The sequence below is a fragment of the Pelecanus crispus genome, chromosome 1 (assembly GCF_030463565.1).
Source record: "Pelecanus crispus isolate bPelCri1 chromosome 1, bPelCri1.pri, whole genome shotgun sequence".
In the NCBI taxonomy this organism is placed as follows: Eukaryota; Metazoa; Chordata; class Aves; order Pelecaniformes; family Pelecanidae; genus Pelecanus; species Pelecanus crispus.
The window spans coordinates 142,130,008-142,149,707 of NC_134643.1; the positions used below are offsets into that span (position 1 = coordinate 142,130,008).

The following is a 19,700-nucleotide window of genomic DNA, read 5'->3' on the forward strand; positions in this document are numbered from 1 at the left end:
CTCTGAGAGTGGCCAATGTCAGAGTCCTCAGGAATGAACAGGGCAAGCATACAGCACCTCTTTCTTAGTGCACAGGGACTTCCTAAGCCAGAACTGTATCTTGACGACTAACAGATATTCCTTGTATGATTTGCCTAATGTCTTTTTTTAACTTACTGACTCTCCGAGTTAATCTAAATGTTCTGCTGTCCACAACTTTCAGACATCAGTTCACCACATGTAAAAGCAGGCACCAATGTGTGAGCATAAAGCAACCCACATCTGTCTGTATGAATACACAGATCAGAGGGGAGCAAGAAAAGCTGGAAGAGTCTTTGAGTGCATTGGGTGCTCATGAGAAAAAGCAAGCTGGCAATTGCATAATACATCTCTTCTGCCTTGGAGACAGAGGCTGTCTATGAATTTCTTGACCACACACAGGGAAATCACAAAACACTCGTGATGCAGGGGCTGAACAGGACCACAGTTAAAGTCCACTGTAGTATCTAGACTTCTCAGCTCTACACAGATGCCTAACTCCCATAGGAAACCATACAGTGACAGAGTAGCTGGAGGAAAAGAATACATAGATGATGAAGAAGCTGCTAGCATTTTAAGAGGGGTGATTTACTGCTCTTAACATGCTGAGAATGTTCAGTATGTTTACTTCTTATAATTAAACTTTTGCATGTTTTACTGCAGGGCCATCATTGCCAGACTACCTCCTCTAGCACTCCTACCATATTTGTGCTAAAGCAGTAAACTGCTGCAGCAAAGAAGTGTATATGTCTTTGAATGTGAGATTTTTTACTGATAAGAGCAAATAAAGCAGTGTCCACTTTTGTCTATAATTTTATTATCTGAGGATACCAGATATAATGGTATTATCCAAATGCTGTTGATGAAAAAATGTACACTTCAATGTGATGACCAGCAACTGCACTGCCATGCAGCTTGCTGGGAAGGTGATCAAGTTCAGTACATACATACAATTTGTTTTAGATCTATCCACTATAGGTATCATTGATTAGAAAATTCAAGTGATAGGTATGTGAACTGGTCCATTGTTGCTGTTGCAGGAGCCATAAACCAAATCCGAATGATCTTGGGAAGGAAAAATATACCAGGTAAAGGATACAAGAGCAATAAAAAATGGATCAATTCACATCTTGACTTATTGTGCCTTATTGCTGCCTGTTCTGACTCGGACATTCAAAAGATTTGGCTAGTAAGTAATGGGTGGTTTGGTTTTGTTTGCTTGTTTTTTTTTTTTTTTTTCATCTGTGTTCATCATAGAGAAACTTGGAGAAGCTCCTATGCTAGCATGTTGAGAGATGCACTAGAGGATCTTTCTCATCTGAAGTGTTTGTAGAGCAGGTGACAAAACAGAGAAATTGAGCAACAGGAGACCTGCAGGGCCAGCGAGTTTTTCCCCAAGAGTTCTGAAAGGAATACAAAACTGAACTGAATTAATCCAGATTTATTCTTGAACTCATGTATCAACAAGCTGTATCAGTTAAAGTTCTCAGTACAAGAGCACAAGGTAGCTAACTTGACAACATTAGTAAAACAGGTTCCCAAAAACATCTGAAGATCTTGTGAACTATTAAATCTGATGGCCATACCAGGCAAATTAGTAGACATTATTTTGAAGAATAACTTCAGTAGATATATGGGAGATAAATGTAGAAATTTGCTATATGAAGGAGACTCAATATGTGTGCTTTTTAAAGTGAAATTATAGAGTCATAGAGTCATAGAATATCTCAAGTTGGAAGGGACCCACCAGGATCATTGTGTTCACAATGGAGTTTTTTAATTCAAGCAGGTAACAAAGGGAAACTGTCTTGATACAGTCTGCTGGGGTTTTCAGCAGGCAAGCAGCTAGGGCAGTAAGCACACCAGGAGAGATGAAAAACGGGAATAAAACGTGAGTTTTTTGTACCGGAAGTATTAATTAAAAGCAAGGAAAGTAGAGAGGAGAAATAACTGTTAGCTCTGACGGTGGGAGAAGACCCCCAGGGGAGTACTCCCTGCCGGGATTGGGATGGGTGGCAGGAGCTGTGCTCCTGCTGCGGCCCATCCACGAGTTGTCTGGAGAAGGGCACGGATGATGGCGTGTCCGGTGAGGGTACCGTGCTGTCCAGTATGGTAAAGCAGAGGGGTTTACTGACCACGAAGAAATACAGAACAACATTACAGCACTGGATAACAGCAGGCACATTGAACATAGATAGTGTAAAATGCTACACAAGGGAAAAAGCAATCCCTGCTCCGCTGGCTGTGACAGGCCCCAAGCGTGCTGCTCATGCAGCCCCGTGAAAATTCTAGCTCAGTAGTGGTACAGAACCTGAACAGAAAGCTTATCAATTAATTGGGAAAAAAAAAAAAAAATTACTTTGTGAACAAAGTATCACAGTGCCACCCACCACAGCACACCCAGGTGCTGGTAACAGTTCAGCTTGCTGAGCACCGTACATGCTGTGGGACCGCAGGAGGTACCGAGGGGCAGACGGGACGGCAGGAGTTCGCACCGCCGCCTCTGTGAGGGGCAGGGGGCTACACGGGGCCGCCCCCTCCCCGAAGCAGCCAGTTGCGGTGTCGGGGGCCCGCGGCCGCCCTCAGGGAACCGGGTCCCCGCCGGCGCCTCCCGGCAGCCCCACAAGATGGCGCCACGGGACCGGGCAGGGGCCGGGCGGAAGCGGCGGGAGGAAGCTCCGCTCGCCGCGCCGGGCTGCGCTCGTCCTCGCCGGAAGGGAGGCAGGAAGCAGCGGCGGTGGCTCCGCTCGTCTCCCCTTGCCCACCGGAGCCGCAGGCCGCCCGGGTGGGTGCGGGGACGGCGGTGCCCCTGCGCAGGCCGCGGCCCAGGCCTCCCGCCTCGCTGGGCCGCGGCGGGACGGCTGAGGGAGGGGCAGCCGGGGCGAGTGGTGGCGTGAGCGGGAACGCGGGCGGCTCGGGAGGGAGTTTTGCTTTCGGAGCCCGGGCGTCTGGCTTGGGCGGAGAGGTGGTGGTGGTGGTGGTGGTGGTGGTGGTGGTGGGGATTATGGCACGCAAATCGGCTGTACGGGCTCGGGGCTTTTCCTTTCCTCTGCAAAATGTCGGCCTCCGGCCTGAGGCGCGGGTACGGGAGCTCAGGCGAGAGGGGGCCTCCGTGTGCTGGGGGTTGGGGCCGGGGTGAGCCTGGGCATAAGGGCTTGTTTCCCTGCCAGCCCTTCGGTTTAATTGTCTGCCCGATTTGGCAGAGGCGAGAGCTGCTCATCGGTTTTGTGATCCTTAAAGTCACTGACCAAAGTCTGGGCACGGCATCAGTGAGACCAGGAAATACATTTTGCATTTACAAGTAATAGGCTAAAAGTTTCACCCTCTTCCTTGTTTATGACTAAACTGACAAGCCATATATGAAACATAAGCTAACTCGGGCTACTAATAATTGTACAGCTTTTAGCACTTCACTTTTGACTGCTGACTTTTGGCCCAAATAGCTTTTGGGTTTGTGTCCTGGATCTTGGAGACGAAAGACCCTCTTTTTGGGAGCAGCAGAGGATTACACTGTCTCGGGCTCTGCTCAGGCCAAAAGAGCCGTAACAGGTATGCTAAAGTTTGATCTGCATGCTTTGTTTGCAGGTCTAGTGGTTAAATGTGGATTGTCCCTGCAATTAACATAATTTTGTCTTATGTGTAATTTGTTTCCCTTCCATTCACAGGAGTTAACTACTATTGGTGTAAGGACATTGATGTGAAGACATCATAGTGATAGGTACATCTTCATAGCTCAACTGACTCTTCTGCTGGGATGATAACCAGCCATAACTGTATCCTAAGTGCCAGACAGGTTTCATATTTACAGCCATTGGCAAAGAAGAATGCGGTGTATAGCGTGGGGAATTTTTACCCTTTCTTCTTTTTAGGGGAAATACTTGTACTGCCAACTGGCTCAGCAATCACAGGCTTAAATTTCTGCATGACTGTAACTAGGGCGCTTCAGTATTAAAGTGAACATCATACACCAGCAATGCACAGTATTAATCTGAAGCACAAAGTGTCAAAACACTTTTCAGACATTTCCGTCTTCTGGTGGTAATTCTGCACCAAGAGTAAGCATTAGAAGTATAAAATGAAATACATGTTTGTGGGAAGATGGACACTACTGATGGCATGCTTTTCTTGCTGAACTCGTCAGATATTTTTAAAGAGGATGTAGTAGGGTGAGTTTAAAATACACAGTGCAAATTGATGTTTAACACCTTAAATTATGAAACTTACTGCCCTGGGTTGTCATGGAAACACTTAGTATTCATGGGTTCAGAGAAGTGACACATTCTGGCTTTAAATGCCAAAACCAGTTTGGACCTGAAAAAAGTATCTGAACTGACACTTGCTGAAATCAGGAGAAACATACCTAGAAAAGTAACTCTGGTATACATACTCCAGTGTTACATTTTACTGAGCAACTCTTACTACCCTTTGCCAGAAACTGGATACTGGGTTAGGGACATCTCTGGCCTGACTGAAGAGGGCACTTCTCACAGGCTAAAGGAGCAGGGACAAAAGCAGCAGTGGGCAAAGGATATAGCCAGCTGTCTGTTGTTTTGGGCATTTCTGATTTAAACATAGTTTGCTTTTTCAAGAAAGCTTTATAGAAATGTTTTTTGTTGAAATCTGCTGAAGTTACTGAAATTTCACCTTCCTTTAATAACATCTTATATTTTCACCTTAATACCATGCAACAGGTTAATTAATCTTGTGCTCATCGGTGTTCTGAATAAAGTCAAACCCTCCTTGGTCCCGCATTGGTAGGTGTTTCTGAGCTGTACCTGTCACCTGCGTTATGACAGCCATGTGGCAGCACTATATCCAACGTACCACTAGAGGGCTTTGTTCCAGCGTATGAATTATATTACCAAGTTATTAAAAAAAGTATTTCATGGTTGTGTCTCGCAGCATGACATTGTCTCAACTTCTTTTGACTCCAATGGAATTGAATGCTGTCATTGCTTTGATCAGATTTATTTATTTTCACTCATGCTTACTTGCCTCAAGTTGGTAAGGAGACAGGCATGTTTTGATGGAAGGGAGTACATCCATATGTAATTATCAGTGGGGAAATACTTTAAAACTGAGAAAAGGAAGTAATAACATTTATCAAAAATAACTTTTCCGTCATTAATGGTCAGCATAGGCAAACAAATCTCTTCCTCATTTTAAACTCAACATTTGCTGGTAAGTTTTGTATGTTCAGTTGCTTCCATATTTTATTTTTTAAAGTAGAAATTATAGAAGTAGAGTTATCACGTTTATTTTCTACTTCTTTTCATGTTTCGTATTTTATGTAGTTTGTTAATTCAGCTGCAAATAAATTCTTTAATTTGGCGTCACAGCTTGCAACATTGTTCTGCTCTGCTTTATATTTGTAGTCTAATGTTTCATACATAATTTATGAAAAAAATTAGAATTTCTGTGTTTGGCAAAACAGGTTTTTCATATTTGGTAAACTAATACAGTTGGATAGTTTTGCCAGGGTTTTTCCCCTCCTTCCCGTTCAGAGAGCATATGTACATGTTGCGTATTAGTATTAAAGTCTCAGATTTGACCACTTCCTGCTTTATAAAGTGTATTTACATTAAGCTCTGAACCTGATTTCTGTTTATGCTGAAATTAGTTCAAAGAATCTTTTGTCATGTAGGAATTAGAGTGAACATGAAAACGAAATACACCTAGTTTTTCTGAAGTGGAAAATGGAAGAATCAGCTACCATGGACTTAGGTTTTTAAGTATGAGAAAAAGACATTATGACAACCTTGACAGTATCCAGATGTATATAGGAAAGGGACAAAAAGTACATGTGTACGTCATGAGAGTGGAGATAAAAGTTTTGAAGAGGGCTAGCGTGGGTAATGAGGTGTTTGAAATGAACAAAGAGGGATAACCCAGGAGCCTTTTATGTATGTGTGCATTTCGAGCATTACAAGTCACCACAGTGTGTTACAGTGACCTCGGTGCTGGGTTTTCTTCTTCCTCCTAGCAGGCAGGAGAGAATACAATGGAATCATACACTTTGGTTGCCTAATGCCTGATCCTGCGATCCTTTGCTCACATGCGTCGTCCTATTGATGGCAATGGGACTGCTCATGTGTGTAGGGCTTCTTGTAGACTGGTTGGTGTGACCCAGGGTTTATGGATTTGAGCTTGATGTGAGCTTTGTAAAGGACAATAACTAGCCTTTGTGGTAGCTGCGTGATTTGCATTTTCATTGAACCATGGCCCATCCCCATTCCTCTTTCATGCAATACAGCTTGCCTTAAAAGGCAAAATGTTGCTGTTTAATCAGTATTGTTAAATATGAGGCAGAACGCAACTGGTGTATGTACTGTATTCATACGCATTTTGAAAAATCCTACTTTAGTGCTGGTATAAATCTAAAGCAGTTGTAAGGGCTGTCTTGGCTATCTTCCAGTGTTGCTGGGAATAGCGTTTGACCATGTCTTAGGGGTAGCAATGGTAGTTTAGTGTATGGAGTTTCTGTTAACTTTCACTGGCACTCGCCTAACATAAAGTTCAAGTTGAGACTGAGACCATCAGGAGAAACGTGGCTGAAGCAGCTAACGTCTTAATGTAGTAAAAGAATTGTCAAGTAGGGAGGGGATTCAGAATATGTCTCAGTGATTCATGCTGGTAAATCTCACTGAAAACGATGGTAATTATAAATCCTGGCTGGTGGTTATAGAGATCTTGTTCTCTCTCTCTCTGCCCCCCGCCCTTTTTTTTTCTCTCCAGTTGCCCCTTTTCCTTTCACCTTTTCTTCACATTTAACAAATGTGATTGCAACCTGAATTGGCTTGTGTTTTCTTTATGGGAGGCAGGATCAGATGTCTGAAAAAAAGAGAAAGTGGAAGAAGAGATTGTATGTGGTTGTAAATGCACCATAGGTTTAAACAGAAACCTTACTAACTGAATGGAGTCAAGATGGGTTTAATCGTTTTATCGTAATTGATTCTTTTGTAGATGTCCCTCTGTAGACACCACTAAAAAGCGAGAACAATGTGTTTCATTTAAGTTTATGATTTTTGTTCATTTAAGTTTATGATTTTTGTTTGCCATTAATTTGGAACCTAAAGGTTATAGAAGCATAAAGCATGGGAGAAAATAGAAAAGAAAAGGGTAATTAAAAAAAAAAGGTGTTCAGTCCTAGCATTTTAGGCTGCATTGTGTAGCAGGATCCCTTTTAACCTTCTTATTGTAGTGGGGAATTTTAAGGAATGGGATTTGTATTGATGCTAATCAAAAACTGTAAATAAGGGACTTCAACTAGCCACAACAGAGAAGGGATAGCTGTAGGCCATAGTACTCAAGTTTAAAAAAAATCTATTCAGTGCTTGCAACCATCTTAATACACATATTTTTATGAATTAAAAAGCTACTGTTTTCTTTTCTAGTTCACCTTCATCACCAGAACAAACTCCGCAAGAGATGGTAAGCGGTCTTTATGGGTTTCTGTGTGATAACTGAGTCACATTTTATGTACAAAATGCACATAAACACTTTTATTGAACTGTCAGTGCAGATACAAAAAAATTAGATGTGAAAGTAGCTAAATTGCTTTGAAATAGAATTCAGATTACAACAGTGAGTGATTTGTCTACTCCTGGGAAGACTCCAGAGACATAACAGGAAAATAACAGAGGACTCTCATCATTTGCCTTAGATTTATAGCTTTTGTTTCCTTGAGGAAATCTCTTATTTCCATTTATTCCGCAGCTGAAAAAGCACAGACAGAGAACTAAGTTAGACTTTGAAGTGTTCCATTCCCTTTTCCACCCCAGTGTAAAACATTTCTGTAATTTCTTTTTTAACAGATGTATTTTTAAAATTCAAATGTAAAAGGGGTTTTCAAGGGTCACTTCCAACAAAAAAGCCACAAAAAGTAGTTGGACAGGCACCAGCATCACAGTTCTGTCTACATGAACTGGCTTTTTGTCTTCCTTTCCCCTAAATTAACAACTGGAGCTAGTCAGCTAGACAGATCAGCCAGCTGGATTCCAGAGCTTTCAGTAAAGTCATCAAGGCCCTTTTTAGAAACATTTTAGAAGAACTGGAGATAATTTTTGAGCTTTGAAAGAATATGTTGTCTTCTTTGAAACACCTAGAATGTAGGAGATACCTGCTTTTGTCAAGCTTGATGGTGTTTCAAAACTGGATTTTTAAGTAGTGGGAAAAATACACAGAATGTTCTAAAAGTAACCTGTGAATGTATCAGATTTGACAACAGGACATTCTCATCTGGCTGCTGAAGGATGAGGAGTCAGTGTGACATTCTTAAGCAAAGCAATAACAGTAAATAAAACATTGTTCATCCTAGCTTTTAGATGGTTGTATGATTAAGAATGAAGAAATTCCGTATGGAAGGCAGATGCTTTTCTTGCACCCACTCATTTTAGGAATAAATCTTCTGAAATGCATGGTCTTGTAGCAGCGCAATGTTAGACGAAGAGGAGAATCAGACTGAAGTTTCACCTCCATGAATTGTTACTTTTCAGGAAAGATAATTTGTCTGGACTTTTAAATCACGTAGCTGAGCCCCACAGCCCTTCACAAATAGGGTGCAGGTTTTGATCAGAAATTCTTAAGGAATGCAAATTTGTTGTAGTGGGTTTTCTTTATGGACTATTAGCTGGAGGTATTTTGTTTCTGAGAGCACTTACCAATGACCTTAAAAGAGATAGCATTTGTAGATCTCTTATGGGATAATGGGCTCAATTTTGCAGAAAGAAGGGAAATATGAGAGTTACAATTATTTTTGTAAACTCTCTAGCATTTGCATTATTGCCTGAGAACCAGAAAGTGGAAACAACTGTAAGTAAATGAAATTAACCTCTCTTGATATTGTTAGCATTAAATGGAAAGTATTTCTTATGGGATTTTTTTTCTGGTTTGTTTTGGGATTTTTTTTTTTTCCAGAGAACCATTCTTTTAAGGCTATGGGATGGAGTTAGTGCAGATCAAGAAAACATGCTTAAAGACAAACTTTTGTCTTGTATGCCCTTTTTTTAAAAGAAAAAACCAACTAATAAAGGACTATAAATGTCACATTCATCTCTGAAAACCTCCGCTAATCTTGCCATAGTTTTGAGTGTTTGCCAAAACATGGTTTAATTAAAATTCTTCCAATTTTAAGTACAGGCATTCCATTTTGGCCCAGATAAAAGATTTCATATGGAAATTTTAAGATGTGGGGGGAAGGAAAAAAACATTTGCTATTTATTTTACTTGTTCTAGGCTCTAGTTTACTTTATGGCCTTCTTTTAAGATCCTCTATTAACCCCTCTTTTTGTGAGTACGGATGAGGAGGGAGGTGAAATGGCCTGTAGGAAGGAGGCTGAAGGCTAGAGGGACTGTGCGGCTTTGTAGCTGCTGGTGAAATCTGAACAGCATGAAACTGTTTTTTCAGGAAAACTAATATTAGCTGCAAGACAGGAGAAGGTGTGTTACAGTATGTTTTGTTCTATAGAACTATTTTTCCGTGTACTTTATCAGTGGTACTTTATTACCCCTTTTTGTATGTTGGTTGCTAATGAGTACAAAAGGGAGATTTACTGGCAGCTTGCACTTGGCTAAATACAGCCTTATTTTTGATCGAGGCCATGATGGATATATGAACTTGGCTGAATTGCCATTTGACCTTTTCTGAGAAACTTATTTTGGCAGGCAGATGGAGGAAATATGTTACTGGATAAAATGAATGCCTTTGTTTAATATGGAGGAATTTTAATCTCTTCTGTTTTCTGTCTGCGGATTTGGAAATCAGGTATAGGTTGTAATACATACACCTTGGAATGATTCAGTTCTTAAAACTCACATGAGTGGCTAAGGAATTGTGGAATATATCCACATAATGTGTCCCCTAAAAAGAACTGATTCCCACTGTAGTAGCACAAACACTTGGAAAATACCTTCAGGACACTGCAACTTCTCTATTGCTAATTCTTCACTGGTAGTTGTGTTAATGCAAAAACAACCTCTTGTTAGAGTAATGAAGTGTAGTGCACTTGCGCTGTGTTAGTACTTGTCCTCTTTCAGGTCTATGTGGTTTATCATAGGAAAAGGATGACTAATGATTAAAAGGCAAACTTTGCACTTGCATTTACAGTGTTTCTCCCCTCAATTACCATTTGTTTTCTCTTTTTTACTTTTTTTTTTTTGTGTGTGTGTGTTTTTTCCCTCTCCCCTGTGTTTTGGCCACAGGAAGACACTGAGCCATGGTATTGTCAGCAAGTGTACGCAAGATACTGGAAGCACTATGACTTAGCCATGCGTTGGATGCGTAGACACCAGAAAGCTTACAGGAAAGCCGTGGAGTCCTTTTATTGCCTGCCGTGGCATCCTTCTGCAGCCTCTCTAAGGAGCCGCTACTCAGATTGGGATGGGAATCATCTCCCACATACCCAAAGCTGTTCTTCCAGCTGTAGCCCACATGGCAGAGCTCCATACCATAGGGGAGCTCAGCAGTACACAGATGCCCACCAAGGGAGGGAGGATGCTGACAGGGACTCTGAAATGGAGGAGGACTCTGAGTCTGAAGGGGAGATAGAATACGACTTGAGTAACATGGAAATCACAGAGGAGCTTCGACAGTTTTTTGCACAGACAGAGAGGCACCGGGAAGAACTGCGTAAGTCCGTGCTTGTTCTATGTTTTCTGGTACTTGGTGGCCATAACGTTGGGTGATGGATGGCTTTAACATTTACAAGCTTTGTAAGAATTCACAGAAATAGGCACTGCATGTGACCAAGCCAAACAGAAAGAAGCAGGCAAAACTGGTGGGTGCACTGAAGTACCATTCATTACAAATGAATCTCGGAAATGTTTGAAGTTTCTTTGTTAAGAGAGAGGGAAAATTATGACTGCAAAGAGGAGAATAACACATTTGTCCAGAAGACAATATTCACCTTCAGTCCTGAAGGAAAAACTCCAGAATTTTTATGGTTAAATCTAGTTAACATGCCGTATGTCTGAGGGGGGAACCCAGAGGAAGTGCTTTACATCACTGAACCTTAGAGTAAGCCTCAATGTATTTTATAACATGGAGTAGCCATTTTGTTTGTTATTCTTTGGCTAACCCAACAGTAAAATTCCATGACCTTTTTCTTCTCCCCCTGCATCCCTAGGGTACTCTTCATTCTGTACTGTACCACAAGTTTCTCTTTGTTTTGCGTCTTGATCTGGACCCGAGTCCTTAAGCAGAGAATATAAGCCAAAGGCTTAAGATTTTTCTCAGGTCTTGATCCTCAGAGATGTGGGTTATCTTTGTTTCTGTGAAATCTTTGAAAGAAAGAAAAGATTATGCTGTACTTTATTGACACTTTACTGCATATACAAATGTTGCAGGCAAATTTATTACCTGTTTTAAGAAAGCAGCACGATGGAAATAACTTTTCCCACATGACTTCAATAGGAAATACACAGAACAAATGGTTAATAGAGCTCTCTCTGCTTTCTCTGAAAGAGGGAAATGTTCTAAAAATGCATAATAAAGGCAATGATTGGGAGGGAGAGATAAAAATTGTGTTATTTTGAGTTCGTTGATCACAGGGTATCCAGTGAGCTGAAACTCAGCTTAACTTCACACTTCCATCAGTATGATGCACAGTTGCTCTAGTTCACAGAGGAATGCGAGTTAAAGATCTCAGTGGTAGTGCCTGATGTGCATCCCTTTCTCATCATGCTTTTGTAGAATCAGCTTGGTGTTCTCTGTTGAAACATTCCTTTGATGAGGTACAGGATGCTTTAAGATGCTTGACTGCTTCTGGAAATGCCGTACATTTTCTTTGGATTTATTTTGTCTTTATGATTAGTGGTGTTTAAAGGCGTGCGAGTGATTAAAGTGTTATCCTAGAAACTGGGAAATCTGGGCTTAGATAAATTCTCTGTCACAAATATTGTATATGACCTTGGTATAGCTATTTAATCTCTTCCTGACCCCTCACTGGGTGCTCTTGCTAAAAATATGATTTGATTCTTTATGAGAAGCAGGTGAATTGGGAAGAGGTTTGTGACTCAGAATACAGATTTTACTTTTGTTCCTTCCACCACAGCGGTATCTGGAGCCTTTTGGAATAATTAGGTCTCTGCTGTGTGCCATGTACTAGCCTAGTTTGGGTAAGTGTAACTCCGTTCACTTCAGCCGCACTATTCCAGATCTTCATGCAAATTTAAGCAGAATCTGGTCTTTAGCTACTGCATGCCTCAGTTTCTTTAATAGTTTTGCTGATAAAGTGAGGATAATAATTGTCTGTAATTCCTCAAAGGATGAAAAAGTAAACAAGTACTTGATTTGAAATTTAAAATGCCACAGAACTCTTGGGTGAACAGTGCTATCTAAATGATAATTTTGTGAGTAATTAAAAATACAGTATGATCTTGTTCAGAAATAATTTTTTCTTATGGGGGAAATGGAAAATAGAATACATTTTTAATTCTGTTGAAGTTTCTCAAAAGAAACATAAGCAGCAGGAGGAGGGGAAAATCATTGTTTCCCTGATGGTTTGGAAGTGAGCTGGTATGGAGACCATGTTGGAGGCAGTGCCACTCTACTTTAGGAGGTAGTGGTATTAATTTTCCTGGATGATGTTTCTGAACAAAATGAAATTTAGGGGTTCATTAAGCTGCGATTCATAATGATACTGTCATGTTACATCTTTCATACTGTGCCGAAGAATGATTGTCGTTCTGTATCAATGCTCAAGAAGATGGAGATAATGCATCCACAAAAGAAACCCATGATTACTTAAGCATTTCGTCTCTGATGCCTTTTCCTTTTGATCGCAAACTGTATTTCCTGGGCTGTCCCCCCACCTTAGCAGCAGATTTGTACAGAAACTTGGGCGCTATAAAGCTCAGTAATGCCTGAAATTTAGGCATCCATCTCTGGAAGAGACATTTGTAATGTTAAGAGTTTTAAATTTTCTCTAAACTGAATGAGAATGTTTGGGCATGTCAAAGGGGAATACCAACAGTGACCTTGATGATCAGTTGAAGTATAAGCCAGCTGTTCGGGAATGTTAAGGGGAAGGTTGTGTCTCATGTTTTCTTTCTCTGGCATAAATAAGGGGCTCCAGGTGGAGTTCACAGCCTTTGACCCCTGCACCTTGATCTGCACTTGGGAGCAGACACCTGGCATGCTCTTCTTTGAAAATGAACGCTGTGCAAGAGTTTGATATATGTTTATTAGCAGCTTGCTGAAATGTGAGACACATGGGAAAAGAAGAGCAATGGGACAAATAGAAAGGAGAATTTGACAGATAAGGAAGAGGTACAGTGTATAAGGAGGGGTACTAGTACAGAGGGTGGAGGTCTGATTTATCTTTGTGAAGGATGACTTCCACTAGTCTGGTGGTTTTCAAGCCCTGCAAGATTAGGATATAGCTGCATCAAGGCTGTGTAGTATTTTGGACGTGCATAATGAGTCTTAATTTACCAAGTAAGATATGGCTGGTTCCCACACATGATCCATGTCTCATCAACATGTAGAAGGATAATCAAATGGACTAAAACAAATCCTAGCTGGTGACAGACTCTTCACTTCTAATGCCTGCTCTAGAGTTTGCTGGAGGTAAACGCGATCACAGACATCAGAGGGTAAGATCTTGCAAACTGTGGAAGACTTAAATAGGCCTGAGATGTAGGTGGGAAAGGCATTTGTGTCTGGGTGGTGAAATGCAAGTCTTAACGCTAATTGGAAAGAGAAAAGCTTCAAAGATAAGGAAGCCATCATGTCAGACTAGCCAGAGAAGAAAACTTCAGGTTTATTTCATTTTTCTGTAACTACCACAGACTTGAAGAACAAGCAGATTCCTAACTTCTGTAGTGATAGTTTTGGTTTGTTTTGTTTTCACAGTGGGCATTTGCAGTGATTGGCTGAGTTGGACAGTAAAGCCTTTGAAACTGGCAACATGAGCCTTGCTGCATGATTTAACACTTCAGCAGTGATACAGTTGTTCACAAACAACCTCTTTTAAAACAACCTCTTTTTATGTCTTTGAATTCATGTCAAATTCTTACCAGTTTTTATATTCGTGTCATGTGTTGCAGTGAAGCTATGTGTTCCTGGAATGCCCTGAAGTAATTGTGAGCAGAGTTTTGCTGAGGCCGTATGAACTCAGACATATTCATGCACTACAAACTTATTTCGTATTCTAGATAAACTGTGCATTTGGTTAAAATCCCTTACAGACAGTTTTAATTTCTTTCCTCTTCAGTTGTTTCTTCATATGCAATCATAACTATCTAGTGTTTCTATTTTTTCAGGGGATTTTTTTGTCAGGCTAGTCTGTTGTTTTGGTTCTTTGTGTAACTGGTGAACCTAATATACTGTGCTTCTTGGCAATGTTTTTAGTTGCATTTAAAAGTCTTCCCTCTGGCTGTTGAAAAGCATGAAGTTATTTTTCTGGGTTACCATACCTGTCAGACCTAGGTAGTGTACTGAATTCTCCAAGCATCCTACATATAAAGGACAGAATACAGTAAGTTGTCTTTTCATATTTGCAAGAATTGAAAGGACAAAAACTAAGAAAAGAAGATTCACAAGCCTAACAATTCAGCAAATTGGCTAATTGCACATATTTATTACACTTTTAAATTTAGCCTTTGAAACATGTAGTTTGTCCTGATGCAGGTTTTTTTGTTCCCTTTTTACATATAAGAGAAAATGACTACTGTAATTGAGTGAATACAGCATTGCAAGTGCATTGATAACCATTGTGTAGTAGTCAACAGGCAACGAGACAGGGTACTTTATTTAAAACCAAAGAAAAACCAAGTACCATCATGTCAGTTCATTACTGAAGGATAATAGTCTGTCAATTGTTAATGCTATGACTAGTTTTTTTCCATTAAAGCCTCTGTATTTCCTACACATACGCTCCAGCTTTTCCCAGAATAATGTTGTCTCAACTTAAAATTTTCATGCCAGATGGAAAAACCTTTAAAAAAAAATTGAAAGGAAATGGTGAATGAAGAGGTTTGTTTCAAATCTGCAATTTGTAGGTTTTTTTCCCTTGGGTTTCTTTTTCTCTGAAAGATGATGGCTGCCACTGCCTCTTTCGTGAAGAGGGAGTAATGGAATTTTCCATGTTTTGAAACTTGTTTGAATAGTACCAGATCCATGAAGCTTTTGGTTTTGTTTAAGGCCTGTTTGCTTCTCTGGAAAATAGACTTTGATGCAGGTTTTTTGCAACCATGTTTTCCTTCTTTCATTCACTTTTGGTAGATGCTTCTCCATGTTCTTTGTCTTTTTCTCCATCAGGCTGTTGTTCAAATTCTTACTCTTGGTCACCAACATCTTTTTTGTTTCTTCTTCCCTACCCTAAACTGTCAAAGCAGTGTGGATGGCGACCTTATAAATATCTGCTCAAATTCCTTGGCTTTGTCAGCCTTGTTGTCGCATGAACTTTTACCACCATCTTTAGAAGTTGAATTGCTGAAGCTTCAGGGAAATGCTTGTGAAATAAGAGTGCTCTCTGCAATATGTATGGGTGCTTGAGAGACGTTTTGAAGCACGTTTTTTTGTGAACTGAAGGAGAAATGTGAAGGGCTCTCCTTTTGTACTGCATCTCTCCTCTTGATGATTGAGCCTTTTATCCTGTAGCAGCAGAATCTTGTCAAGTGCACACAGTGTGTCCAATGTAGAGTCTCTGTTATTTGGTACTGGAAGCCAACAGATGAGAAAATGCCTCCTTGCTAGTGAAGTAAGGAAAAGTGCCACAATTTTCACCACCTTAACATTGAAAACTAATCTGTATTTGCAAAAATAGAGGGTCTGAATTGCATTTGGAGAGCAACAGTTGGGCAGTTTTATATCCTTTTCATGAGAGACAAGGTTATCTTTGTACTAAGACTATCCATTTGGGAATGCAGCCATTCCTAGAGTATGTGATAGTCAAGAAAATGTCCTTGGATCTCATAGTAGAGACAGAATTTGAGCTTAGAAGAATGTATATCTTTGCTGTGTGGACTGGTGTCTTTCCTATCAGTCCAACATGTTTTGCAACGAATGGACATTATGCTGTACAGGTGTACTTCCTGCTCCAGGAATTAATGGAGGACGACACTAGAAAGCTGGAGGCGCTGCTGAGGAAACAGTGTGCTTTCTGTATCACTGGACCAGATGCAGTCAGAAATGGATATCCTCTTCTGTATGCTCAGGAGAGTTGTGTGAGGGTTAATATATAGAACTGGAAGTTCCATGTAAACTCTTTCGTATTTGTTACGTGCCTCAGGCTGAGACTCTGACAGTGTTGGCAACCCCTGAAAGTACACAAGTGCAAGGCCAGGCTTGTTTTGCTGCTAAGAGATGCCCCGGGTTTCAGCTCCTAGGTGGCATCTGAGGATGCCATGGACCACACTCCATGCATGCAGCCTGGACAGTTTAGTGGAACTGGGGTCTGGAATGCTGCTGCCCTGTCTGTCAGTGGCTGTACTGGGCTCAGTTCTTCCTAAGCATGCCATGGAGTACTGATGTTTGAATTACAGCAGGCTTATAGCTAGGAGCATGGCAAAAAAAGCTCATGTGCTTCACTGTAACTGTAGCGTAGGCATTGCTTTAAGAGGAATGCCAAGATGTCAAACACCTCTGTTTCCTATTACGTTTGATGGAAATGAAGAATGCTGTCTTAATATGAAAATATGTATTAAACTTTGGAAGCCTGTGTTTGAAATTGTCACCCTTTATTTGTCTTTCTAATGTGTTCCTGTTATTATACTGGAGATAGTACACACCTCAGGTGCTTTGTTGAGAGGTTCAATTTATTCGTATTTACAAGGGATTTTGAGTACCTCAGCAGGAAGTGAGCAAAAGCCGTAAGTGGTAGAAGAATGAACTGTATGATCTGAGAAGAATTGTTCTTTCCAGACCTTTTGCTTAACAGTTAAGTTAGATGTCATCCCTGTGACCAAAAGGCATCCTGTCGACATCATCTTTGCTGAACAAATACAGGATTTGAGCTATCTTTTCTCCCAGAGAGCTATTATCCCTAAGTTATTCATGAGTCAATAAGACATGAATATGTAATCTTGTATTGTTGCTGCTCTTAGTAAAACAGTGCTGTGGTAAAATTCCTTCTGACTGGACTTGTCTTGAGGATGTGAGAATAAGAAGTGTAGGACAGAGTCAGATCATTGCTCCTCTCAGCTGCCCTGTCCCTCACCATCCGTGTGCTAGATCTGCTTTAGATAGCTGTTTCTTGATAGTTGCTGGTCTCAGAAGGATCCTGTGGAAACAGGTCAGTAACTTGCTGTGATGGATTAACTATTGGAACTTTCTCTTTACAAAGAAAATATATGTGGTAATTCAGTTTTAGGTCAGACAAGCAGAGTGTCTGCGCCTGTTTTGTGTCCGTGCAGTTTCCAAGGCTTGAGGGCATTGCTGTGACGTACCTGGGCTCTGCAAAGCTTTGTGAAATAACCACCAGGCAGACCCCAGGGCTGAGGGGCCATGTATGGAACATGGAATCCCTCCCCAGTCTTGCTTTAAGAGCAAAAATAGCTTTCAGAAGGCTGTTGTGGTAGATTGCTTCATATGGGAACAGTTTGGTGTGGGAAGACGCAGACACTACTTGCACTCAGAACTGGTGCTGGTAATTTTTTGAAGGCAGGTCTGCCTGCTTGCTTATGCCATTAGTATCTGCAGCTGTCCTCGGTGGCTCCTCTAGTCTTCTCTTCATTTTTTGTCCCTGCAGGGGAGCCTGTGAAAGCTGCTGCAGCTGCTGTGGAAAAGAGCAGGTGAGACCATGCTGACAGACACAGTTCTAGGGAAAAGTGGCATAAAAGCTGCTCTGTGCTAATCACTCGTCTCGGGAAGTCTGTCTTCGCAGTTTATGCAGTTTTCCATTTCCTCTGAAATTCCTCAATTACTGGTTCCATCTAGGTGCCACATGAAGCATTTCTGGATCTCTAAATGATTTTATTTAGGAGAGAGCTCTGACTCAGTTTTGTGCTGATAAATCTGAATTCATATGCTTTTAGCGTGATACTCTTAACCTTGTAAGTAGACAGTGACGGTGTGGGCTATGAATGAAGTGTTTTCTAACACAACCTTTTTTGTATCTACCTGGAGGAACTGTTGCTATAGCAAGAATGTTTAAAGTTTCAGGGTGTACAGCACTGGAGTGATTGTGAAAAGCATTGCCAAGGACCAGCGTGGAAATGGGTGTAATGATGTGTGCTTTCTGTGCTCTTTATCTAGAAAATCTGCTCAGAATCTACAACAGAGCATGGCAGCAAAATATCTCAAGCATTACACATTTTAGATGTCTCTGTTATAAAGCAAACCTCTTGTACAGATTTGCTTGGAGACACATAATTTACCTCTGCTGATTTTAATGGGGTGTTGTTAATGCCAAGGCTTCAGAGGCACCATTTGCTTTGCAACATCTCTCACTGTGGCTCAGTTTTATCAGAAGCATCCAGATGGAATTCACGTCCATCGTCATTAGGGAAATGTGGGTGCTGTGGAGGTAGAAACTGAGAGTTCGGAGACTTCCATCTGCCTGGGTCTCTTTGAAACTCATTTCCTCACACACTCAAAATCAAGTGAAAGCTGACAGACAGAGGCTGTTAGGCTACCCATCTCAGACTTGGTGGCCTTTACAGACTTCCGTCATGACCTTGGACATGCCATTTGGGACTAGATCCACAAAAGCTTTCAACATAGATGGAATTTAGAAACAGATTTCCAAAATAATAATCTTTCTCTTCCAACCATGCCTTCAAGGAAGAAGGGAGCTAGTCATTCATACCCAAAAGATGATGCATCTTAAACCCCAAGGTGCAAGGGAACATTGTCACTCTCATCTTTTCCAGTGGCTGGGTTGAGCACCTGTGCCACCTTGTGATGTGATCTGCTGTGAATCCCATTCCAAGGAATCTAAAGCACCTCCTGTTCTAGGAATTCGTGTTCATTTCTTTTTATTTGGAAAAATACCTTTTTTTTTTAACTGAGAAACAGTTGTGCTGCAGCGGTATGAAGTACTCAGTACAGACTGATCCAGTTGTTCATCAGTGTTACAATTGTTACTGGCCTCCAAAGTATCCAAACCTGTTTATCTGGATATCAGAGCTTCCCCCTGATATTTTCAAGGACATATGTCTAAGTTGTCCAAACACTGCTCTGCAGTACATTGAGATTATGGAGGCAATGTAAAATGAACACTAAATCTTAAATGGGTATTTGTACTGCAATCAGGTTTGTGCTAAAATAAATAACATGGGTGTTATACTATTGATTGTTATTGTTCACATTTAGCTGGATAAGAATCTCCTGGGTTTAACTTCATTTGTAGTTGCTGAATTGGTGGTTGTTGCTCTAAAAGTCAGCTCTATTCACAGAAATTGGAGAAACTTTGCCAAGGAATGTAGGTCTCCAAAGAACATGCTGGGCCTCAATTTTAATATGGTTGTTCAAATACTAACAAGCCAATGCTGCTGTTCTCTCACTCTGGACAAGCCTTGCGGAGCACCTTCAGTTCTAGGTGGTCTGCAATTTCTGATGTGGTTGCTAAGCAGAAAGAAGTGTTGGAAGACTCACTTTAAAATTCATCAGCTGTCATTGCTTTAGGATTTTTGGCCACTGGTGTGGTGGGAAGGAGGCTGAAAAATTGTAGAAGAGTCTGGACTATGGAGACTGCATCATGTGTGACATGTTGGTGGAGGAGGTGTTGAGGTGGTAGATA

The 19,700-nt window shown here is 41.0% G+C and overlaps 1 protein-coding gene across 1 annotated transcript in view; it reads left to right on the forward strand.

Moving 5' to 3' along the window:
* The first annotated feature begins 3,722 nt into the window (after positions 1-3,722).
* The window catches only part of GEMIN8 (gem nuclear organelle associated protein 8), a 36,783-nt gene continuing 20,805 nt past the window's right edge, over positions 3,723-19,700 (forward strand). Inside the window, exons 1-3 of the mRNA XM_009486771.2 lie at positions 3,723-3,736; positions 7,413-7,449; positions 10,219-10,645. Coding sequence (XP_009485046.2) covers positions 7,447-7,449; positions 10,219-10,645 — 430 coding nt within the window. The 5' untranslated portion in view covers positions 3,723-3,736; positions 7,413-7,446. The remainder of the gene's footprint in view (positions 3,737-7,412; positions 7,450-10,218; positions 10,646-19,700) is intronic.